This window comes from Centroberyx gerrardi, chromosome 15 (assembly GCF_048128805.1).
Source record: "Centroberyx gerrardi isolate f3 chromosome 15, fCenGer3.hap1.cur.20231027, whole genome shotgun sequence".
NCBI classification, from domain to species: Eukaryota; Metazoa; Chordata; class Actinopteri; order Beryciformes; family Berycidae; genus Centroberyx; species Centroberyx gerrardi.
In genome coordinates, this window is record NC_136011.1 from 14800018 (window position 1) to 14824629 (window position 24612).

The 24612-nt window shown below is 44.1% G+C and overlaps 2 protein-coding genes across 2 annotated transcripts; one reads left to right on the plus strand and one right to left on the minus strand.

Moving 5' to 3' along the window:
* Positions 1-281: 281 nt before the first annotated feature.
* cnnm1 (cyclin and CBS domain divalent metal cation transport mediator 1) lies at positions 282-14304 on the plus strand. The gene is made up of 10 exons (XM_071904429.2): positions 282-1752; positions 6037-6180; positions 7592-7732; positions 7916-8085; positions 8389-8488; positions 9783-9928; positions 10547-10790; positions 12607-12711; positions 13460-13561; positions 14225-14304. The coding sequence occupies exons 1-10, from the start codon at positions 282-284 to the stop codon at positions 14302-14304; spliced, it is 2703 nt and encodes a 900-aa protein (XP_071760530.2).
* A 3126-nt stretch (positions 14305-17430) lies between these two features.
* Positions 17431-24089, minus strand: got1 (glutamic-oxaloacetic transaminase 1, soluble). The gene is made up of 9 exons (XM_071904467.2): positions 23959-24089; positions 21966-22147; positions 21738-21861; positions 21299-21411; positions 21063-21167; positions 20769-20919; positions 20047-20212; positions 19713-19855; positions 17431-18804 (listed from the first exon to the last, which is right to left on the minus strand). The coding sequence occupies exons 1-9, from the start codon at positions 24065-24067 to the stop codon at positions 18665-18667; spliced, it is 1233 nt and encodes a 410-aa protein (XP_071760568.1). The 5' UTR covers positions 24068-24089; the 3' UTR covers positions 17431-18664.
* Positions 24090-24612: the final 523 nt, after the last annotated feature.

Here is a 24612-nt window from a genome sequence, read left to right on the forward strand (position 1 = left end):
TATACGGCACTGGGGTCGTCATATTTAATGATTCATGATGGGGCATTTCCTGCCTTCTATTTTTAGAAAGTGGCAGAAAGCAAATGAAATTGGACCTACGTCACGGCGTGTCGCCTAAATTTAAGACTGTGGCACCCCCACCCACCCACCCCCCCATCCCACACACTCTCTCCCTGAATTTTTCTTTCTCGCTCTGTCATACACCCATCCTCTTCTTCATGTATATGGCTACCCAGCTGCTGCATCCATCCCATCCGCAAACCACGTGACCCAGCTCTCCCATGTCCTTCAGTGGTTCATTCAGCATGATGGCTGCGGATGCTGCGGATGCTTGCTGCTGCATCCTGCATCCGCACCGGCTCTCTCTCCTCTTTCTGGCCATCGTCCTCTCCTCTCTACCGGCCCCGACGGGAGCGCTGCTCGGCGTGCGGCCAGAAGACACCAAAAGCGGAGAGCTGTCCGTGCAGGATGGGATGCTGAGGGCGACCGAGGGGACCCGCTTCATGCTGAGGGTTTACTACTCCGCATCTCCAGTTACCCAGCATCCCAAGAACCTGAATGTGAGCGGCAGACCGGACGCCGCTCCTGCCGCACCGTGGATCGCTTTCATAGAAGAATCAGGAGGGGATGGAGGGGATGCGGAGAGGCAGCTGCGGTCGGGAGGGAACCCGTGTGTGGAGGAGAATGCCCGCAGCTCTGACATCGAGCTGCTGGGCTCTTTCAGGTCCACATCAAGTCATAACTCAGTTTTAGTGGAGTTGCTCGCCAAAGACCTGCGCAGAGGCGAGATGATCAAATACTACTCCATGTGCGCTTTCGATGGAGTGAAATGGGAGCATTTCAGCACCAGAGACTTCTGGCTGGCGGTGGTGGAGAGACCTCCACAAGCTGACTTGTGGCTCCAAGCGGGTGTTTCGGTGCTGTTATTGGGGCTGTCGGCGCTGTGCAGCGGTCTGAACATTAGCATGCTGGCTCTGGACCCCGTGGAACTCCGGGTCCTGCAAAACAGCGGCACGGAGAAGGAGCAGAAATACGCACGGAAAATAGAGTCGGTGCGTAAACACGGAAACTACATCCTGTGCACCGTAGTGCTGGGCAACGTGCTCACCAACACATGTTTTGTGGTCTGGATGTGCCAGATTTTAGGAATGACTCCCCTCTCGACTGCTTCGTGTACTTTGGGCATATTCTTTATAGGCGAGATCCTGCCTCACTCCCTGGCGTCCAGGCACAGTCTCGCCATCGCCTCCAAGACCCTCTGTGCGACCCGCCTGCTGATGTTGGTCTTTTTCCCCATCGCCTATCCAGTCTCTAAGATCTTGGATATCATGCTGCACCAAGAGATCAGCAACTTCTACACCAGGGAGAAGTTGGTGGCCATGCTGCGAGTCACAGACCCGTACCACGACCTGGTCAAAGAGGAGCTCAACATCATCCAGGGCGCCTTAGAGCTGAGGACCAAGACTGTAGAGGACGTCCTCACTCCGCTGTCAGATTGCTACATGCTGTCCTCGGACGCCGTGCTGGACTTCTGCACCATGTCCGACGTGATGCAGAGCGGCTTCACCCGGATTCCGGTCTACGAGAACGAGAGGTCCAACATCGTGGACATCCTGTTCGTCAAAGACTTGGCCTTCGTAGATCCCGACGACTGCACGCCGCTCAAAACCATCACCCAGTTTTACAAGCATCCCATGCACTGCGTGTTCAATGACACCAAACTGGATGTGATGCTGGAGGAATTTAAGAGAGGTAACCCCACTCCCAGTTCATAACACGGGTCAGCATGCTGTCAGGTCTCAGAAATAGCCCGAAGGAGGGAGGTGTGTCCTTCACATTTACATTTTAGGTTTTAATCTGGCACGACTTCCAATGAGTGAGCAAGTAGATGTTCAGTCTCTTGCTTACGGACACTTTGGCAGGACAGATGGCTTTAAGACCCTCCAGTCTGGGACAGTCTTTAACCACAAGGCAGCCCTACTGCCTCTGGGTTAGACAGCCTTTAAAGTGACAGTGCAGAACTCAATGCATACATCAGTCCATTGCCCCACAGTGGGCCTGTGTCTCACTCCTTTGATCCTCAGAGCAGTGAGAGCCATAAGTGAAAACTGATACAGTGTGACAGAGTGAGTGTGGTTCAACCAGAGGTTACGTGCTTACTAGGGTACGGAGGAACAGAATGGGGTTATAGGATTTATGCAGCAAAAAGTTACTTTCACAACAAGGCTATGAACTACTTCTGCTCTCTCCCTACCTCCCTCCCTCCCTCCCTCTCTCTCTCTCTCTGTCTCTCTCTCTCTCTCTTTCTCTCTCTTTCTCCCTGTCCTCTCACTTGCTTTCTCTCTGTGTTGTGCCACTTTATTATAATGTTGAGCTGTGTCTTTATGCAAAATCATAAAGAGGCATTTGCCTACACTGGAATGGCAATAGAGATGATGAATATCATCTCTCTCTCTCTCTCTCTCTCTCTCTCACACACACACACACACACACACACACACACACACACACACACACACACACACACACACACATTCATAAACATGCTTTGTCTGATTATCATCTTTTCTGATAAATGTGTTCAGTATCAACTACACTCTGTCTCTCACTTGCACATGCAGCGAGCGCACAAGTGCACACTCTCGGTGCCATGACAGCATCTCTTCACCGCCAAGCAAATCTGTGTCACCTCTCTCCAGGGACCCCACTCATTCCCGGCGATAACGTTAAATATGATTTTGAATCGATGCACTGTAGCGAACAGTCAGAACTGCTCCACCCACGGTGTCACGCGGTAAAATGGAGACATATGAGCGGCAACTGGATTGTCTGTTATGTAAGGATTTCATTCACATTGGCAGTGTTGGCTTATGTGGTAGGGATTAAAATGTAAATCTGTTTCATTGACAAAGAGGAGCTGGATGGATGTCACAGTCAGAGGTCTTGGTGGTTTAATCAGTATGTGAAAGGAGAGAGAATGATGACTTGGGGAAGGTCATAAATTAGGTTGGTACTTACAGGTCAGGAGGTCTACCTCTTCATCTCTTTGAGGAAGATTATGAAGGATTGCTTTGGTCTTTCGCCATGGTCCCAGGTCTGACCCTCTCCCTTGTGTGTGTGTGTGTGTGTGTGTACAGTGGGGAGCAGGGGGTGGGGGTGTACATGCGTTACTAATAAATCTGACCTTCTCAACCAATCATGACATCACCAAGCTTTTCACTGCAAGTCGGGCCTCACCTTTAGATTGTTTATGCGCACCTCATTGTCAGCCCGCGGTGGCTTTGAAGCTTCTCCCACCCTGGAGGCCACCGCTGTCCTAGCCTGCAGCGCTTCCATTAAAAATTCAACCCCAACCTTTCCCTCCCTCCTCTCTCGCCCCTTTCCCCTCCCGTCCCTCCTTCCTTCCTCCTCTGCTCTCATGGATTAAAAGCCCCTGCTGCTCGGGGAGGCTCGGCCGGAAGCTGCGATGATGTCTCACTGAGAAGGGCACGGGGCAGGGTGAGGTCTGAGTTTAGGGAAGGGGCTGGAAATGTCAGCAGAGTGATGTCATCAAGAGGCTGACTTGTGTGTGTAAAGGTAAGGTAAAGGAGTATTGCATGACACCCACATGGAAAAGATTTACAAGCAAATAACAAGATTTGTATACAGTATGCCCAGCCGTTCATATGTCAAGCTATGTTACTTACTTTATGCAAGTGGCCACTGTCATAACATAAGTGAGACTTTACCAAAATCTATTATGCATCTTTAATGCTTATAAGCTTATAGGTTTCATACTATGAAAGCAGCCACTTTCATACTATTAAACCCATAATAGAAAGCAGACCTTATATTTTTATAAAACGGCATGCAGTACACATCGAACAAGCTGTGTTTAATGTGTGTGTATGTGAGAGAGAGAGAGAGAGAGAAGAAGATGGAGAGAGAAAAATTAACTGCTGTAGAGTTATGAGCAATTATTAATTTTCATTATTTCCCTTGGCAACACATTGTTAGCCTCCACCTTCTACAGTATATGCCTCTAAGTTCTTTATGCTGTTTATGCAGAAGCTAAACATTATATATGGTGGGAGATCCTGATATAGCACAAACATGTACACACACTGACAACTGTGGTTAGCTTAGTGACTTTTAATAGAATCCATATCTATAGGGATGCACTCATATGCCAGTCTCAGCCTCCCATGATGTTTGTGAGCTTGTTAGTGCCTGTTCTTAGAGCTGGCTCTACTAACCGCTGCACAGATTAAAAAAACAGTGTGTGTATGTGTATGTGTGTGCATGCCTAATCACATACAAACATACCATGCATAACCTCAAACGTCCATACACACAGAGTTCACACATAGTAAACACACTGGGAAGAAGGGTCATGCCAGCCTGGAGGAGTCTGGGAAATTGGCAGAGCAGAAACAATTGCAGAAGGGACATCCGTGTGAGACCCACTTTCGCCCTGGGCATGTGTGTGTGTGTGTGTGTGTGCCGCTCTGACTGTGTGTGAATCTTGGCAGAGTGTGCGTGTGTCCAGAAAAACACTGCGAGAGTGTTATGTAACATATGAATGATGTAATGCAGTGCCCAGGCACATCAGCGGCTGAGGGCTAATCCACTTCTGACTCACCTGAGCTCTTCAGACAAGCTGACCTGACGCTGAGCGCGACCTCGTCATCGCAGCCAATCGCACGGCCTGACTCCCATGTTTTGAGATGGCTGCCTGTCAGTCAATCAGCACTCTTGTTGTTGCGGTGGATTAAAGCGGTTGATCCATTTTATCCTCTGGCAGTGATCTCCTAAATCGGCCCATCCCGTATGAGCCACAGATTTTGTTAGAAGTATAGCTGGAGACTGTGTGTGTGTGTGTGTGTGTTTTAGCGACATCACAAATTTTGTTAGATAACTTATTTCGTCACAGAAGTGAGCGGCATACTGATGTAAGCAGAACCAGACAGTGATAGCTCCTCCCTGCAATGACGACAAAGTAAAAAATTAAGTATAATCACCTTATTAATAACTGCGTAGAAGAGCCTTTTCATATCTGACAAAGTCTTTCATGACAGGTCAACCTGTCTTTGAATGTTTTGAGCCATTTAAAATCAAAAATCAATACACAGCATCATGATACTGCTGTCACAAGTAGTGCACTAGTTAGGAAAAGGGGGGCAGCCTTTGCTTTTCAGTGATTTTTGGGTGGCAATGTTTTTCTGGAGATTTGATTATAGCACTTTAACTTTGATGATCCATTATACCAAAATTGTTGACTGCCTTTGGAGTAATTAATTTTGTCCTGCTTTGGAAACGGAGGCACTCTTATCTGTGCTGTCCCAGTGTGGTGGCAAAGGTGACTGCTTTGTCGCCTCACTCCAGAGAGCCCATTGGCTAGCTGTGCTGCTGTGTCTGGCAGGCTTGTCACGTTCAGCCACACACTGAGTAGGAACACTGTGTCTGTTCATGGATGTGTAAAGCGTGGGTGTGTTGTGTGTATTTGTGTGTGTATTTATGTGTGTGTGTGTGTGTGTGTGTACACAGAGGTGGCAGCAGCATGGGCAGTTAAGTCAGCAGATGCAGGCATCCCCAGACAGGTTGCGTAATCATAGTGTTTATGTAAGGGCCAAGTCTTCCAAACTGTCAAACTGTCTCCACTAATCCCCCAGTGCCCACTTCCTTCTTGTCTGAGTCACAGATCTCACACACACACACACACACACACACACACACACACACACACAGACACACACAGACAGACACACACACATCCAAGCACAGCCCTAACACTGAAATGATTTTATATTCAAGCTCTAAGATATGTCTCCCTTATATTTATGAGCTCCTAGCCACAGTTGGTTTATTAATGCTGATTTTCATCTTGACTGCACAGAGCCAGTTGGAAGCTGTTGACTTGTGTTTGCTTGTTATTTTTATCCCGTGACGTTGCCTCTCAACCCTTTGAATATGCAGTTCTTAGCATGAACTCACAGAATCCAAAAAGGAAAACATTTGTTTTTTTTACTTATCCCTTTGCTTTTCTGTTGATTGCAGGTAAGTCGCACCTGGCAGTGGTCCAGAGGGTGAACAGCGAGGGGGAGGGAGACCCCTTCTATGAAGTTATGGGCATCGTCACCCTGGAGGACGTCATAGAGGAGATCATCAAGTCTGAGATCGTGGATGAGACAGACCTGTATAGTAAGTATGACGCATAAACATACTGGTTATGAAGTATTGTGGCTTCATTGTCACAGTATGAATCAATATTATTTCACAGCTCCTACCTCGAATAGATTCTTTCTCAGTCTGCTGCAGTGCCCCACTGAGTTGAGTCAGCTCTGTGGTCAAGTCAAATCAGATTTATTTATACAGTCCTTCATCACGAAAGCATGTCTCAAAGGACTTTACAAAGAACAAACCTACCTAAATCTCACTAAACACAACCAATCACAAATCAAAATGATGGAATACGGTGTAAAACACAGGGAAATAAAACAAAGCGGTCCAGAGTCTCATTGGCAAATGCTCATCTCAACAAAAGCAACTGTTAGGAATATTAGCAGTGGAGTTTTAATATGAATAGTACATAGCAATATCTCTTCACTCTCGCCTCTCCATCTCCTCTCTTCTCATTAAACTATTGATCCCAGCTCCTCTCTCCGAATCCCCCCTGTTGCTCTCAGCTCCCTGCTGATGCATAATTAAATAATGTGAATAAATGACCCAATCTCACAGATAATCACTGTAATCCGCTCATCTTTAATTGACTGGAAAGGCTCTCCACAGAGCGGATTCCAAATGCCAGACTCTCTTCATTTCATATCTAATCTGGCCTCTCTTTCTTTTCTCTCCCTCTGGTCTCTCTGTGTTTTTTTAATAGGATTGCTCTAGCGTTAGATTTTAGGTTATTGGATTGCTGTCTCTATTTTACTGTTTACAAGCCAGCATTGGGGAAAAATAACAGTTTATTGTATGCTCTTCAAAAACTACTGCTCCCAGAAGCCTGAAAATATCATTAAATTTTGAAGCCTGATACATTTTTAATTACATGCAGTGCAAAGTGTAAAGCAGTCTTCACGGTGGGTGCACTTGTGTGGGTGTTCATACATATTGAGATTTGTGTGTGTGTGTGTGTGTGTGTGTGTGTGTGTGTGTGCGTGTGCATAATTATGTGTGTATATACAGTATAGCACAGAAGAGCTAATCTCTCCAGACTTTGCTCTGCAGGCATTTATAACACCAGCTGTCCCTGTTGGATTCATGATGCATTTAATGCAATATAATAAACTCCCTAACATCTGCATACCATAATTCCATTTTCCAATCAACGGTGTGTTTACACAGCATTGGATAATCTAAAGCAATCTGCTGCTTGGTAGAGAAATCATGTCTGGAGCTCCATCTATAGTCTGAGTTAGCACACAACATATAAAGCTGTGTGAACTAATTAGGTCAGTGGAAACCCAGCTAGCTAAATTCTGTTAAGTGCATAAAAGTATGTTGTACTCTCCCCTCCCTCAACTATTGTCAGAGTATATATATATAAAATATAAAGTATATACTAAAATCTGCAATAAATATAATCTGCAATCTGTGTGTGTATTCCTAGCTGATAACCGGACTAAGAGGCGCGTGTCCAACCATGAGAGGAAACAGCAGGACTTCTCCATCTTCAAGCTGGCAGAGAATGAGCTGAAGGTGAAGATCTCCCCACAACTGTTGCTCGCAACACACCGCTTCTTGGCTACAGGTAGCGTTGTACGTGTATCTGTGTGTGTGTGTGTGTGTGTGTGTGTGTATGTGTGTGTATACTATAGATTGCAGGATAAATTCAGGATGGCAGGACTTTCCTAATTGTCACCACTCTATATATAACAGGAAACACTGCGTTCTTTCTTTGACTTTTGTGTGTATGCATGCATCCATCTTCCAGAGGTGGAGCCGTTCAGGCTGTGTCACCTGTCAGAGAAGATCCTGCTGCGTCTCATCAAACATCCCAGTGTGGTGCAGGAACTCAAGTTCAACCCCAAGAACAAGCGCTCCCCTCAACACTACCTCTTCCAGAGAAACAAACCCGTCGACTACTTTGTCTTGGTCCTGCAGGTACATCCCATGGTGCTGATAGATTTTATGAATATGGGTTACTCTAACTCGTGCCATTTTGCGTCCCCAACTGAATTAAACTGAGTGCTGAGGGCAAGAAATACCAAGAGCAACAAAAGAGCTGTGGCAGGATTGTGAAAGCAAGGGATAATCATTTCTGTGTCCAAAAATGTTATAATTACAGTGTTTTTCAGCATATTTCCTGAGTGGGAGTCTCCGTTTGATGGGTAATGAATTCAGTGTTTCCACAATGAGTCTCCAGCTGAGATTGTATGCATTTAAATGGCTGTGTTGGCGTTGCAGGGACGGGTGGAGGTAGAGATCGGGAAGGAGGCTCTGCGCTTTGAAAATGGAGCGTTCTCCTACTACGGTATGCCAGCGCTCATCCCACCCCTGCCTATTGGTAAGTGCATACAGAAAGATGATATGGGTGAAAGTTTAGAGGGAACTGATGACAATAATGTTGATGATGGTGACGACGACGACGACAACTACAGGGAAAATGCCAATAATAATGATGATGATGGTGATGACGCGGTAGTGTTTTTACCAAATCCTACCCAGTATCTGTGCATCGTCAGCCTGGGACTCTCCCAGGCTGACGATGCAGCAGCTGTGGGAAATAAGTATCAGCGGTAATTAGGAGAACTCATTTCAGAGAATTACCCAGTGGAAAGACATGACCTGCGCAGGATTACATAAAACCCAGCCAAGACTGATAAGCAAGCAGAAAGGCTGTTTCTGTCTGTCTCGTTGTCTCTCTCTTTCTCTCTCTCTCTGTTTCTGTGTTTGTGAGCATTTATCCTTGCATGTGTGGCTTGTCAGCTTAAAGCATTTTGCAAGACCCCCTTAAATATTTCAAAATGGCTTAAACCCATCCAAGGACATAGCCGAATCCAACATTTCTCTCCAGCAGCCTCAGCAGTATCACATCTTTTAAGAGCTGATTATTCCATTATACTCCTCTCCCTTGATTTTTTTTTCTTTCTGCCTCTCTCTCAGTCATCATACTCGCTCTCTCACAGAGATGAGAGGAACAGCATTTGCTGCCACTCAGATAGGGACAGCTTCACTGAAAAACAGGCAGAGCAGAACAGAATGGAAAGGAGCTACTTAAGTAAATATGCAGATGTCTCTTTTTAACATGTACACCATCAATCAACTTTCAAAATTACTTTCCCTGGAGATCCGCTGTAGCTGGTGGCATTCAGGCTTCTTTCCCAGATCTCAGTAACTCTAATTACAAAAAATTAAAACAACTTGAAATGATATTACATGGGTCTACTTGGCAGGGTTTGTATGCCTGTATGTCTAATTGACAGTTGATAAACTCTTATACTGTATATCCCTGTCATGTGAAAACCTCGTAATACCAATGTTGGTGATTATCATGTTTTAACTTCAATTGAAGAATTAGGCTATACACTTTCCTCTGTGGGTTGAGAAAAATCTATGACCCTTGGCCTTTTGAAACCCTTTCAAACCTCATGGGATCCACTCAAAAATGCATGGTGGTCAAGCTAAAAACAAGGCTGTTTTTCTTAGTTCCTGAAAACTTGACATTTTAGAAATACAAGGTTCTCACGCAGCAGCAATGATATGTTGGTATGCACACTGAAAAACAAAATACCAATGTGAAACATCGCTTTAAAGTGTGTTATAAATATTAAATGTGCATTTGCTTCTTTTCTGTGCAGTTCATAGGTGTAGCTCCCGGGGCAGCGGTCTGAACCAATCAGATTCAGTACTGAGTGGAGGCAGCGTGGGACAGCTGAGCGCAGGAGGAGGGGTCTACCTGCCGGACTACTCAGTCAGACAGCTCACAGACCTGCAGATCATCAAGGTTACACAAACACACATATACACATGCGCACACACACACACAACATAGACACACATACTTTATGAAAAACCTTGTTCATGTGCCATCAGTCCGTTATTATGAACTTAGTAAGTGCTTATTGAGGAACTTATTGGAAGCACAATCAAGCACCAACTGCACTTCTAAGCTCTCCTCATTAATATCTTCAAAATTCCAAACTCCTTAACTCTCCAGCTCTCCTCGGTCCTCTGCAGCAGCGTTTGCCTTTGATATGTCCTAATCCCCGATCCTGACTGAACACAGACATCCTCTCTCTCTCTCGCTCTCTCCCTCCATACATCCTCTTTCCTTTAATCACTGGGGATAAATGAGCTCCGTTTCATCCATGAATAATTTAGCCTTAAATGATGGATGTGCCCTCTCAATTCACCTCTCCTCCCCTCTCTTGAATACATATACGCCACAGTCATTCTCATGTATCCTCCCTTCTACGACCACAAAGATAGGGGCTGGCTATGCACACATAGGGATTCTATATTTCTGACACACACACAGCCACCCGTGCACACACAGATCAAATCTCCTCAGGTGTATGTTGATGATAATACTTGCTATATATGTTGATCGCCCCCCCTTCAGATCACCAGGAACCACTACCAGAACGCCCTGACGGCCACCAGGATGGACAGCTCCCCCCAGACACCAGACCCAGTGGATCCCGACGCCAAGGGCAGGCCGGCCGCCCCCGAGGCCCGCTCCCACAGCATCGCCCTGCCCCTCACGCACACACACACTCGGCTGGGACTGGCACGCCTCGCACACCTCCATCCCCACGGCGGCCTTCGCAGCACCTCCCAGCTCAACGAGAGGAACCGTATTGTTCGTAAGTAGAGCGGACCCTTCTTAACTTAAGAGTTCTGGACTAGGGTTAGGTCGATAAATCACCCTGCCTTAAAGAGCTGCTAAGCCTAAAATTATATTTAATTCGTATGGGATTCAGTGGAGAGCTTTAGTGTCCTGTCATGGTCTAAATACTGTTTCAGAGGCTTTTCTGTCCTGCTTTTTAAGAATAAAATGGAAAGAACAGTGAATACTTGTAATTCTTTGGCATGAAAATAGGCGTTTTAACAGTCAATTTAAATATCTAACATGAATATTGGCACAAAATATCAGCTATCAGCGGCTTTAATCCAAAAATATAAGTCCCTGCTGGATGATATCTCCTCTCCTCTACTCACTCTCCTTAGCTCTTATTCAATTATTTTCCTACGTGATTCTACGGTCCCTGGACTTTTATTTGGGCACTTTTTGGGCAATTTCCACTCTTTTCTATTAGTTGCTTGTAATTTTGGTGATCTAGGAACTGAAGCTTATTCTATTTTTACACTCAGCCGGCTCGGTGGATAAGAGTGTCAGCCAAACGCCTAAAATGTAAATGTAAATGATGATCATGATGATTCATTAGACTGGCAGAGGTTTCTTTGAGGAGGCAGAAAGAGGAAGTTCAAAGCATCAAACACACTGATTGGAGTGTTTTGTGGGCTGAACGCCAATAACGTTTGTTTACATGATAATTTCAAATATCACTGGTCCAGGTCCATTGATGGTAAATTCAGAAAACAGCCCCAAAGACATTCATCCCAGCCCTGTGTGTCACAAAATTCAAATGGTAATGTGGCTAATGAGAAGACAAGTGAAATGAGGCTGGAGCCAAGCTAATTCCCCCAGGTCTCTGTAAGAGAATGTGCTGTTCTGTAAATAATGATGGAGAAATGGGTTGAAAGTTTAAACTCAGGACTTTCTGCAAAATATAATCTCAGCAAATATCTACATTAATATTATGTTATCCTGTCTGTGTGCGTGCATGCATGTGTGTGTAGGTAGGTTGGTAAAAATTGCATTTAAAAGTTGCATAATAATCCTTGCAAGTAAATAGCATTAATATAAGTTCTTGCTTTTTTTGTCAGACACCGAGCCAGAAATAGCTCTACACCAAAAGGCAAATGGGGAATAGGACAGACCTACAGAAGTCATTAATAGCATTTTTTTTTTTTTTTTTTTTTACACATTTTCATTATTTTTCCCTGTCTTTACAGAACTGTGCAGTTTATTCCTTATGGCATCCGTAAGGTTAAAGAATGAATCTTATAAGTCAAACACGCACACTGTCACTCACTCATACACACACAAACTGGTGCAATGTGGCATCAACCAATCCGGACTGGTTTTAAGGCTTAGGATTTATGCCATCTGTCTTAAGCTATGCATAACACACCATCCAGTTTTTGACTGTATGTGTGTGTGTGTGTGTGTGTGTGTGTGTGTGTGTTTTGTGTGTGTGTCATTGAGAAAATCACTGGACAGATGGCTCTGTTGGTAGTCAATAAAACAGTGGTGTCCAATCATGTACCACTGAGGGCTGAGAGTATGCAGGTTTTAATTCCAACCAAACAATACAGCAGCTGGCTGAAGTTGTGCTAATCAGCTGATGTAGTGTTTGGTTGGAATGAAAACCTGCAGACTCTTGTCTCTTGATGGCCGTGATTGGACATCACTCAATGTATTGAACCTTGAAAGCCATCTACTGATAAATAGCATGGTTCTCTACCTCCCTCTATAGGCACAGATACAAACCAGCTGCTGTTTTATGGCTACTTAGAGTTGGCTTTGTGCTGATTGGTCTAATCCTCTCTTCACAGGCAGTAAGTCAGACGGCCAGAGGAGTCCAAACGATACTGTGTTCCTCCGCATGGACGAGATCCCCTACATCCATGAGGATCGACCGGAAAGCTACGGAGGGAACGGTGAGGAGAGAGCTATGCATACTGACTGCAGAAACTGGGCTTATAAGTTATATTTTGAATGTCTACCACTAAAATAGACTTTTGCGTTGTTGTTCTACAAAAGTACACAAGTTCCCAAGATTTTTGTTCTGTCACTGCATGAGATTTGAATTTTGAGTACTCAGGATCAAATCAAATCCAATCCAATGACTTCATCAAATTGCATTGCCTGGGATGGTTGAAAGAAAATGTATGAACAATCATTTTCCCATACCAATATTAAGCATTGAGAATTCTAAAAATTAGGTTGTAGATGTTTAATATAGGTGTGGGGACATGACTGCCCTGAAAATGTCCTGCCTGCCCTGAAAAAAGTGTCTCGGGCAATGCAATTTAATGATGTGGAAGAACTGCATTTTCCTTGAAAATGTTAAGAACTCATGACACAAAAGAGAAAAGTCTAGAAAAGTGTCTGCTTTTGCAGATTAATAATTTAAAAGTCACTTTCAGTGGAATTCCTCTTCAGTAGTTTGCTGGAACATCTACTGTCAGCCACAGAAGAGTAAGTTTGAGAAGAGAAGCATGAGTCAGCCAAAGCCAGGCAATGTTAACGTCCTCAACAGTAGAATTCAGCTTGCATCATTCTGTCTGGGGGCAATTTCACTCCCGTCTTCTCCGCCCCTCTTTCTGACTCATATATTTCCCCTCTTCTCCCCCATCTATCCTCTGTCTTACTATCTCTCTCATCTCTTCATCCTTTCTCTTTCAGATGTGCCTACAGAGTCTCAGCCATCCACCTCTCCCTTCATCAGCTCTCTCTCTCTATCCAGCTCCGAGGAGACCATTGGAAAGAAGCTGTTGCGTAAATTGAGTGAGTGAGCTATTTGTCATGAACCGATGCGACAGCACACCCACACACCTTCAGATCTGCCCAAACTTTTCCGTCAGACATAGCAACAGTGCCGGGTGTCTCTTAGCAACAGGTGATCTGTTCTGTCCGTCACTACTCTTTTCTCCAGATGCCACTGTCCTTACTGTAGGCTCAGATATGAATGATTTTTAGTTATATTTGCGTCAGTAGCTGTGCTGCTAATTGCAGTTTTACAGTTGGAGGATGTTCCTGCATTTAATATATTGTAGAGGGCAAACTGGGTGCATTTTAAAAACAAGGGTAGAGTCCAACCTCCTCTGTAATATATTGATTTCTCTTAGACTTGACAGAAGAGGAACAGCAAATGTAAGGATGAGAAAAGCAAGAGCATATTGTCGGAGTTAGGATATGGACCCATGCACTTGCAATTTCAGTGCTATTTCCATGCAGGCTACTGCTGTCACCCTGAAAGGAGCTTTTTGAAATCAATATAACTTTTTTTGTGATACTCTATGGATCCTCAAGGGGCAAATGTCTCTGGACACATGGGGTTATGGGGAATCATACCTGCACCCTTCTAGCTACAGGGCACTCTTTCCAACCACTAGCCCAGCCTTCTACCCTAGCTCATTTGAATTTCAGCATATTTTCCTCTGTTTCTAGGTAACAAGAGGAGAAAAAAGTCACGGGATGGAAACCAGAGTTTGGAGGAGGGCTTAGAGCAGCCACCAGTGAAGAGCTAGCACAGTGCCACAGAGGAAGAAGGAGAAAGCACACACTCTTTTCCTCTTTATCATTCACTGGGTATCCTCATTAACCAACCAGCCCTTGATGCTCCCACATAGACTCCCTCGACGCTCCCACAAAGCTCTCACAGGAGACTGAGCCAATCCTATCTGCTGTAGCCACCGATGACACTCAGGTCCCCATAACAACCTCTGCCCCACCTTCGCTAGACTTCACGCCCTTAGTGATTGCTGATCGTAAGAGGGACAGAGCTAAAAAAAAAAACATGCTAATGGGACGGGTCTAAACAACATGGTAATGGATTTATCCAGCCTTACACTGGACTTAAGAACTGATGAAGCCTCTGAATGGATCTAAGCAGGCTTTCATCATGCGTTTACATCAATCTGAACCCCTCAGATCTGCAAACGGCAAGGGGAACTGAAGGGGCTCAGGAGGGGACGTAGTAGACGTCCATGTCATTGTTTTCGGGTAGCTCTATCCCTAACCTTAATATTGGAATCATCTCCTTTAAGGAGGGAGCTTAATGTCTTACTGAAACATTAGCATAACCTGTGATTTAACAATAGGGTACATGTGTATTAGCTGTCATCACTTCATCTCAACTCTACGAGTTCTCACAGCATGGAGGAACCCAAGAAGATCCTTAAACGGTATCTGAGCCAACTTTGACCCTGTACTTGGCCAAGCAATGAATACAACAGTATCTACCATCATGAGGCGGTTCCCACATACTGAAAATGTTGTTTGCACAGGGAACCGTCCCAATGTTGCCATAAGGATGCCATCCACTGCCAACTTGACACAACACACTAGCCATTGGCCAAGAGGAAACAGCCACTAGGACAGAGCACAATTTGTACACCAGATTAAGAGAACACAATAATAAAAAAGCCATAAATTATTTCCAACTTGAATAACCACCTAATGTAGACAGTAACCTCTCAGTTCAAAGGGGTATGCACAATACTGAAAATACCTGTGCTAAAAATAACACAATTTGTTACCTGATTTTTATATAGAGGCGTAACAATTACCAGCTGTACCTGGTAATTTCAAGATAGCAATATCAGTCATCTTATGTAAAATGGGTTAATTTTAACTTCATCAGTCTACATTAACTTTGACCCATCACCACACAAACACAAAAGCTCACAAACCTACATTTCCTACATACTGTCTGTCTATTCTGTTTTCTGTCCATCTTATTTGTCACTAAATGTGCCATTTGTCTCTGTATACTTGACTATATAGACACACATTCAGTGCTATGTTACAATCAAATATACAGCCTCACATATCCATCTTTACTATGCACCATTTGGTGCTACCATCTTCATTAAAACATCATCATACTCTATCCGTTGATCACATTCAGTAGAAGATGTAGAAGCATCATTAAATTTCTGTTTAACTTCACAAAATTCATAACATGTAGCCTAACTATCATAGCCACTTTTTAAGTCAGTAGTTCACCTGTCACGGGAATGATGTCACTAAGCTACATACACCACTAACAATAAGCTAGGGGTTTTGGGGTTTATATCACAGGGGCTAGGGGTATGAATGGAAATATTGGGGATTCTTGAAGGAGAGCAGTGGCGACTTGCATGTTTGTTTATATTGCTTTTACTGCGGAATTATTCCCTTTAGAAATCCCTGTGTTTATCCATAGTTCTGCATGCTTAGGCAGAGGGGTGCATGAATAGGATGATACCAGTCTGCAGTTCAGTATTTAACCCCCCCAACATAGAGATGCAGGGTGTGACTTAGTAAAAGCTAAATCTTATCCTAGGTCTGTCCATGAAGGCAACTCCTGCCTGGCGCCGAGGTCTCAGATAGAAGCTGAGGAGGGATGAGATGTAAAGTGTAGGATACTGAGAACATGAACCAAAAAAGGGCCAGAGAGAAGCCTAGTATCAACTGCCATCGTCGACAAAAAGCATCAGGCACACTGTAGTGTAGGATAGAGAAACACAGAATAATAAATAGGTGCAATGTCATCAGGAGAGCAGTTGTTATAAATGAAATGTTAAATGTTGAATGTTGCTATATAGGCATGACATTGCACAGGGGCGGGGTGTGTTCGGGGGTGGGGGGGTAATATGGTATAGTATGTATTAAAGAGTGGAAGTGAGGAAGAAATGGAATGCTGCTCACTGAAGGAGATTTTTAAGCCATTGTTTTAGCAATGATCTATTACTTGCAATAATGAAATGCCGATTTGTTAGATCCTCTTAAAATTTGAGTGGCAGCTTTCGCCGCTGCAAAGCTCAGGTTAGAGTAAGCTGATCTGCATTGTGCAATACTGGCAGATATCCCTGCTCAACAGAACAGAGACAAAGAGACATGGAAGAGGGAGGCAAAGTGACGCACACTGACGTCAAGCCACTACCTCCCTTTAACACACATAGTACACACACACACACACACAGAGACAGACACAGACAGATAGAAGGGGTGTTTAGGGACACTCAGTGATAGAATTCATTTTGCCTGGTAAGGCTATGGAAGTACAAAGGATACTGCACTGCTAAGCTATTCACATTCACCCCTCTATGTACACACACAGAATACGCAACAGGAAATCTTTTGATCTGACAACTGACCCTGAGAAAGGGAATCAGAGGCAAACTCTCTCAGCTGAACGCTCTCGGAGATGTTGCGTGTTTTGCAGCTGGTTTACATTGCTTTATATTTGTATGGATAATATGTGGTTGGGATAAATAGACAAAATGACCTTTTGTAAAGTAAAATTCAGATAATTATATAACTTACCTAAAGACATGTAGAAATGGACCCTATGTTCTTGATAAGGGATAATATGAACTCCTAAATAAATTGATTTAAGTACATTCTTGTCTACTTTGTTTTATTCCAAACATTTACATTTGGCCAATTTAAACTGTGTATACAAAACTTTACGTTATTACATTACTTTCTAAAGTCACTCCCTTGTAGTCCCTCATTTCAAATTCCATGCTCAGTGCCTTGTAATGATGTTGCACTGCTACAGGTGGTCACACAACCCATATCAGCAATATATATACAATAATCACTCCAGCATGAATGACAACTGTGCAAAAATACAATTTCTAGTTATTTATTATTGAGTAGTTCATTCATCACATTAGATTGTCGTGTGTGAGGACATTTCACATTTACATTCTCAGTTTGCTACACAGTATAACTGGTTTATTGGTGTACTGTGCACACTGATAAGACGATAAACTGGTTGATCATTAGTGTGTTGTGCCACTGAGATGAGCGGTGTTAGTAATAGTGCAATAGTGCCACTAACAGACAACTGCTATGCAAACTAAACATTCACTTGGCAGGTGCCTGACGGAAATGTTACGACAGAAGCCTGAGGACATTCAGCAGGCAGTGACGGCAGAAAACACTGCGTACGACCTGTGAGAACGCAACCTGAGACACCGAGCCTGCAAACTGCTACAGAGCAGCAAACTCCACCAGTACAGATTAAAAGTGAGGTATTCAGTATAACCATATTACCATTATCATTAATAAATTACACAGTTCAGGTTCAATAATTTCATTAATAAATTACATGGTTCCTACCTTTCACAGTGCAACCAGCGATGGCTATAATACTGCTTCTTCATTCATGTCAGTCAGAGGCGATAAACAGTTACCTCTTCTAGTACGACTGATAAAATCTAAACTTCATAAAGCTAAGCACAGTCAGCTTGGTCACATTAAATGTTAATTCTGTTTTTCAAGTGTTCCCAACAAGTATTAATCATGTGATTATTAATGTAAGCTTAATAAAACTGGAAATGTGGTTTTAACACTGGGAATGAATGAATCATAGTAGTAGTCAAAGGATAATAATAAACATTTGTAGACAATGGAAGATCATTGAGCCAGCACTGCTGGAGGTAGTCTTAATATAGTCACAGATGAATGCACTAACTCAGTGTGAAAAAAACACGCTGAGCCTCACACAGGGCTTGGTAATGACACACAACAGAGGATTTAAAACAACGTACACTACAGGAATTAAATCAAGTATGTCACACTCCCCTGCAAGTAGGGAGACACACAGGGAGAAAACATACAGAGACAAATTACAAACACAATCACTTAAAACCGTTACGCTGCTTTGTGCGTTACTTTACAGGGTAAAACAGAATGGATCTCTACGCAATGATGCATTGAGCCAGCATAGTTTGGTGTGCGGTAAGTTGGGGGGGGGGTTGAAAAGGAAGAAAGAAGTGTGAGAGTATACGTTTGATCCAAGGAATCTGCTGGATACACACGCTGTCCTCGCAGGCGGGACTGGGCAGGGTATAGCAGGAGGAAGTGCTGAGGAATTATGGGTAGCGCAGTCCTCTACTGGACCTTGGTGACGGCCTCGTGGATGGACTCAGCCACGTAGCTGATGTTCTTGGTGGTCAGACCACACATGTTGATGCGACCGCTGGCCATTAAGTAGACGTGTCTCTCCTTTATCATATATTCCACTTGTTTGGCTGCAGGAAATACAGCAAGAGCCAGAAAATTACATTTAATTAATCATTAATAATTAGTGTGATACTTTACAGATCCCATGGGGAAATTCTCTTTGGGGAAATTCTCTTTTCAGTTGCCCCCCTACGCAGGGAAGTCAGAGCACAGGCTCAAACACAGGAACTACAGAAGAGCAATGACACTGCGGTATATTAGAGAGGGGTTCAGTGTCTTGCTCAAGGACACTTCAGCAGGGTGGATGCTTGCTAGCACCGGGGCTTGAAGCCGGGTCCTCTGGTTTGAGGGTGGTCTCCCTACTCACTACGGACAAAACCTTGACGAAGGCCACAAGCCTATTTAAGTGTTTCTGGAATTTCCTCTTCTTCCCTGCTGACTACGGCACCCTGCTGTCCACCCTGCTGTACTGATGATATGAGATTGTGAAAGCAAATCTAGATTTCTTCTTAGCGATGCGGTTACAGGGTTTATTACAGGTTTGGGTCTGACAACAGCCAGTGTGTCCATAATACATGCATATACACAGAGTGGTGCCTAGTACATATGTTCACTTTCTGGGATGTGCAGTAAGTTGATACAGTCCGGACTAGTTTGGCCATCTCTCTATTGACACTTGGTAATTGTGTCTCTCTAGAGATATTTGTGTTTCCTCTGAGGTGTGTACGCTTGAGATTGCTCTCCTGCTGAGTTTTTAACAACTCTTTGAAGTGGGAAATTAGAATGTTCCAAGGGGAATTAGAATGTTTACAGGCACTACAAAAAAATATCACTTTCCCACGGATTCAGTGGAATTCAGGAATGTTTGCAATGCTAAATACACAAGTTTACTAAGTAAATGTGCCTGTGGTATCTGTGCAGTGTGTGTGTGTGTATATGTGAGGCTTTGTCGTTTCTGTGTATGGTGTGTACTCACGATTGAGGCCGGTGAAGCTGAACATGCCGATCTGCTGTGTGATGTGGTCCCAGGTCCCTGGTGTCCCCAGAGCCTGGAGCTTTGCCTTCAGCTGAGCCCTCATCAACAGGACTCTGTCAGCCATGGTCTTCACATTGTCCTTCCTGAGGCAGGGAGAGACAGGGAGAGACAGGGGGACAAACAGAGTAAGTCATCAGTATTTTATCAGCGAGGTAAGGAAAAAACAATTAAAGTGATTCTACATCAGGATTGGCACATGAAAAGGCAGTATTTCTGTGAGTTCTTCCGTGTGCGGTGCTTTGAGTGTTCTTTTTAAAGGAATGTTTGTGCTGACCATTCAGAAAACAACTCTGGTGTGTTGAGAGTGATGGCCACCACACGAGCTCCCTGAGATGGCGGGTTGGACCAGGTGGTCCTGACAATCTTCTCCATCTGGGACAGAATCCGCTTCAGGTTGTCTGCGTCACGGGCCACGATGGTCAGGTTGCCCACACGCTCATCTGATGGGGCAAACACGGCATATGTAAAACAATACGTTGACCGATCTAGCGTTTATAAAAACGAGTGATCAAATGCTCTTTTTCCTCTTTCTAAGTTGTAGGTCAGAGCTTTTTATAAGTAATTTTGTTGTTTTCCTAACTATGGATAAAGATAAAGGTAAATACGACAGTATGTGAGACATAAACATGATTTTTGTCAAGTCTTTCTCTCCAGATAATTCCACCTCTTCCAGAATATACTGTATGTGAATATAACTGAAACATATGTGGCCCAATAAATCCTGGATTGTTGCTTTAAGTTACACAGTACATCAAGTTCAACTATTTCCATAATGCCTCACTTGGTTTTCGTGGTAGTTTTTTCTTGTTCTCATTGAGGGTCTATGGTTGTGGAGAGTCTTTTATTGTGTTAAAACATGGGTGTGTGAAGCCCTTTGAGACTGTTACTGTGATTAAGGGCTATACAAAATGTTTTGACTTGATTCGACTTTTGCTACAAACAATTTGTCACTCTCTTGTCAGGAGGTATAAGTCAGTGCACCTAGGGGTCACTTACTGTAGAGGCCAAAGTTCTTGGAGAACGACTGGGCGCAGAACATCTCGAAGCCCATGGAGACAAAGTAACGGACAGCCCAGGCATCTTTCTCCAGACTGCCTGAGGCGAACCCCTGGTAGGCCGAGTCAAAGAACACAAACAGCTTCCTCCTCTGGAAAAGAACAGGACAAAGGATCAAACCACCATCACACTGCAGTAAACAGCATGCAAAACCCGTTATTGGCCAAATTGATGCCTCTGTCGGTGATGTTAGTTGAGAGAGGAGTAGAGAGAATGTGTGTGTGTGTACCTTACCATCATAACTTCAGCGATCTTCATCCATTGCTCCTGAGTGGGGTCTGTGCCAGTTGGATTGTGGGCACAGGCATGCAGGACAAAGATGGAGTGCTCTGGACAACTCTGGGGGAAACAGATGGAGAGAGAGAGACAGACAGAGAAAGAGGTGAACTCCCGATACAAATGATTTATAACTTTCTGGTGACCAAAATTGACATAGTGCCAGATCCCCCATCAGGAAATACACCGCTTACCTCCAGGTCACCAAGGAAACCAGCCAAATCCAGGCCCCTCTTCTCTGCATCCCAGTACTTGTATGGACGGACATCATCAAAGCCCGCATTGGCAAACACAGCATTGTGATTTTCTGAAACAAACAGTAGGAAAAATATAACACGAGTGTGCTTGTTTTACAGTTTCTATTTCTTCTGGATACAATGGAGAAAAAGGCTGTATGAACGCTAGTGACATCCCATCCGCCAAGGGCCTTAAACCTATGCATTCACAGTAATTCCTTAGCTCCATAGGTCAAGATTACTGATAAGACGCCACAAAAACAAAACAATTATTAGACCACTCAACTGATGTCCTGCCCTCAGCAGCAAGTCTATATTGAGGAGGGTAATTTCTAAAAAGCAGTTTTAGTTTCACTCTATATTACTCCATTGTTTGTGTATGTATGCGTGTGCGTACCCCAGGTGGGCGCGGACACATAGACGGGTGTCTTGGTGTTGTTGTTTCCATTGTAGAAACGCCTGAGGAACTCTGCGCCGATCTTCAAAGCACCTGTACCCCCCAGACACTGGACGGCCCCCACCTGACAGCGAGAGCAACAGAGACAGAGACAATGAATTAAAATGTAAATTCATGCATGCAAATTTACTACTGCACCGTCCCAGATCTTATGCTCTCTGTACCCACCCTGTTCTCCTGGATGGCAGGACTGTCGTCTCCCAGCGCGATCTTGGAGGCTGAGGATCTGAACTCAGGCAGGCCCAGGATGGGCAGGTACTCATGGTTCAGCCTGTCGTCATGCACAATGATCTTTTCCACCTTCTTCACCACTGGCAGAACCCACGGCTGGCCCTCATCTGTCCTGTAGGCTGGAAGGGACACATGGTGCGAAAGAAATTTAAGGAAACCAATATCACATCAGGGAATGGGGAGGGACATAGAAATAGACCTAGTTGTATTGGTGAAAGACTTTGGATCTCATCAACCATAAGTTTTAAACTTGTGGCCCCAAACAGAAAACTTTAATAACCTTTAGGTGCAATTTATAATTTCTTCATTCCCTAAATTCTAATAAAACAATGCCCACACAAACAGCCCGATAGGATTAACTGTATTGAGGTGCAATACTGCCCCCTTGTTACTCTTGCGAGGCAAACATTAGTGTCCTGATTATAGTAATTTTAAGTTATCTTAAAATGCTAAATCCAATCTCAGTTTGCCTCTTAATTCACAATGAAGTTCATGTAGTGATCAAGTGGTCTGACCAGCAGCAGTCTTAATCCACTACTTCCATTCTAAGAAGTTTCATACATATGGGCTTAGGTCAAATAATAGCTGGAGGCGTACTCAGACCTGGAAAGCTCACTTCAACATGGAAAACGACAGAGATGTACTTTCACCTGTCCTCTGCTTCAGGCAGCTCCCCACCACCTCCTGATAAGGCTGAGCGGTCGAGGGAAGTAAACACTACTCTTTTTGGCTTCAGAATAGTCACACAACTTGCTTTGCAACTCACTGACAAGCCTCGACCTAATGAAGCTGTAAAGATTTCTTCTACAGTAAGCATTTTTTTTTCTCAATCCACTGATTTGGAGGACACTGATAATCTGTAAAAGCGAATTATAAAGCTCACACTGATATGATGGCAACCTTGTTTAAGTAGAAAGAGTTTAAAAGATGTAGCACTAGACATGTGCGGCCTACTTTAGCCAACTGCCCAGGAGCCAATGGCCATCTGTAGTGGTGTGTGTCTTGCTGAAGGAAGGGGATTATAAAGCCTCAGCCTGCTGTGCTAATCATGGGACTCAGGTAGCCTCGTCCTGCCTGAGCAGCGCTCTAAACATAGAGTCACAACAGAGCAGAAATCTATCTCACACTGTTCTTTTGCAATGTACAATAAAATAAGCAGTGAGACTTGCATCTTATTTCCATTATTTTAATAACACTCTTATAATAGTTATACTGAGGACTGGAATGGGCTATTTGCTTGCTTTAGGGAGGGAAGCATACCTAAGTAACCTTAAGTCATTCACATTTAAAGTAGCTTGTTCTTGTAGCTTGGAGGAATGCTAATCCAATAGACTCCCTATCCCACAGTGAGAAGTTACTTGTGCATGTAAGGGGAGGGGGCAACAGCGAAAGACAGGCTACACTGTTATATAATAGCAAGCTAGTATTATCAACAAAGCCGCAATCAGTAGATAGTGGTGATTTATTGAACTGTAATTAATATGTATGGACAGACAAGTAGACTAGCTAGTGCTGACAACTAAACACAGTGTAGGACTACTGCAGGTTGTTTTGAGATGCTGATGAGACTGACGAAGTGACAGCCACTCTTCAAGATATCTGCAAACTCCCCATCTCACAAAGAAAGTAAATAACCTAACGTTAGCCAGGGCACGTCTTGCAACAAAAACACCGCAGCATTACCGTTAGATGGCGTTGAAGACGTCAGAGGACTGTAACGTTACTCCAAGCTGGATACTTTGACAGTTGAGGGTCAAATTTCACAATAAATACTGGCTAAGTTACCGCCTGCTGCTGGAAGCTAGCTAACACGCAACCGTTAGCACAAGTCTCAGACTGGCTGGTGAGCCATGACTAGTTGCTGCTAGCTAACGTTAGCTCATACAGTGAATTAGTGAGTGACTGATGCACAGACCGCTGGACAACTTACCTCCTACTCCGAGGTTCACCTTGTTGGGAAACTGATCATTAGTGAAGTCCTGAGTTAGCTTGAAGACAGCCACGGGGACTGCTTGGGGCACCTCACAAAACACCGACATAATTTAAATGGGAAGGAATGTAGAGTCAACGGTAAGCAGCTACCCGGACAGTTGACGGGATCACAGAGGACTTTCACCTTCAACTTGGATTTGGGGAATGTTAAATGGGCGTGAGCGAACCAGCCAATAGAAATGAAGAAGTATCCGCTAAACCAATCCCAGCCGTGATCCCAGTGAGGATCCCGGGGTCAAAGTGCAATTGACAAACGTCTATGCAAATGTCTGGCGTTGAAAGGGGCGGGCTCACCGAGCATATGCCAATAAATTTTTTGGCCACAAGGTGGTGCCATAACCTTGTTAAACACTGTTGGCTACTGCAGCTTCTCTCACCAGCTCCAACAGCAAGTGACCAGAATATGACATGACTTTTCTCAGCACAGTTTTCCCCTTGCTATTATAGATGAAATTACAAATATCTAGGGCAAATGACTCACAGGCAAGGCATTGTTTTTTTTCTCGCATTGCCTTATCCTAAACAGTGCCAGCACTGTTTTAAAGTCAAGGCGGTACATCACATCATAAATGTCAATTTGAACCCTAACTAA

Excerpts from the sequence above, each read along its gene's own strand:
- cnnm1 (XM_071904429.2), top strand. The coding sequence starts at position 282 with ATGTCCTTCAGTGGTTCATTCAGCATGATGGCTGCGGATGCTGCGGAT. Across the intron at positions 1,753-6,036 it reads GCTGGAGGAATTTAAGAGAG|GTAAGTCGCACCTGGCAGTG; the intron begins GTAACCCCACTC and ends TGTTGATTGCAG. Across the intron at positions 10,791-12,606 it reads CGAGAGGAACCGTATTGTTC|GCAGTAAGTCAGACGGCCAG; the intron begins GTAAGTAGAGCG and ends CTCTCTTCACAG.
- got1 (XM_071904467.2), bottom strand. The coding sequence starts at position 24,067 with ATGTCGGTGTTTTGTGAGGTGCCCCAAGCAGTCCCCGTGGCTGTCTTC. Across the intron at positions 22,148-23,958 it reads GGTGAACCTCGGAGTAGGAG|CCTACAGGACAGATGAGGGC; the intron begins GTAAGTTGTCCA and ends TGTCCCTTCCAG. Across the intron at positions 21,412-21,737 it reads TGTGTCCGCGCCCACCTGGG|AAAATCACAATGCTGTGTTT; the intron begins GTACGCACACGC and ends TGTTTGTTTCAG.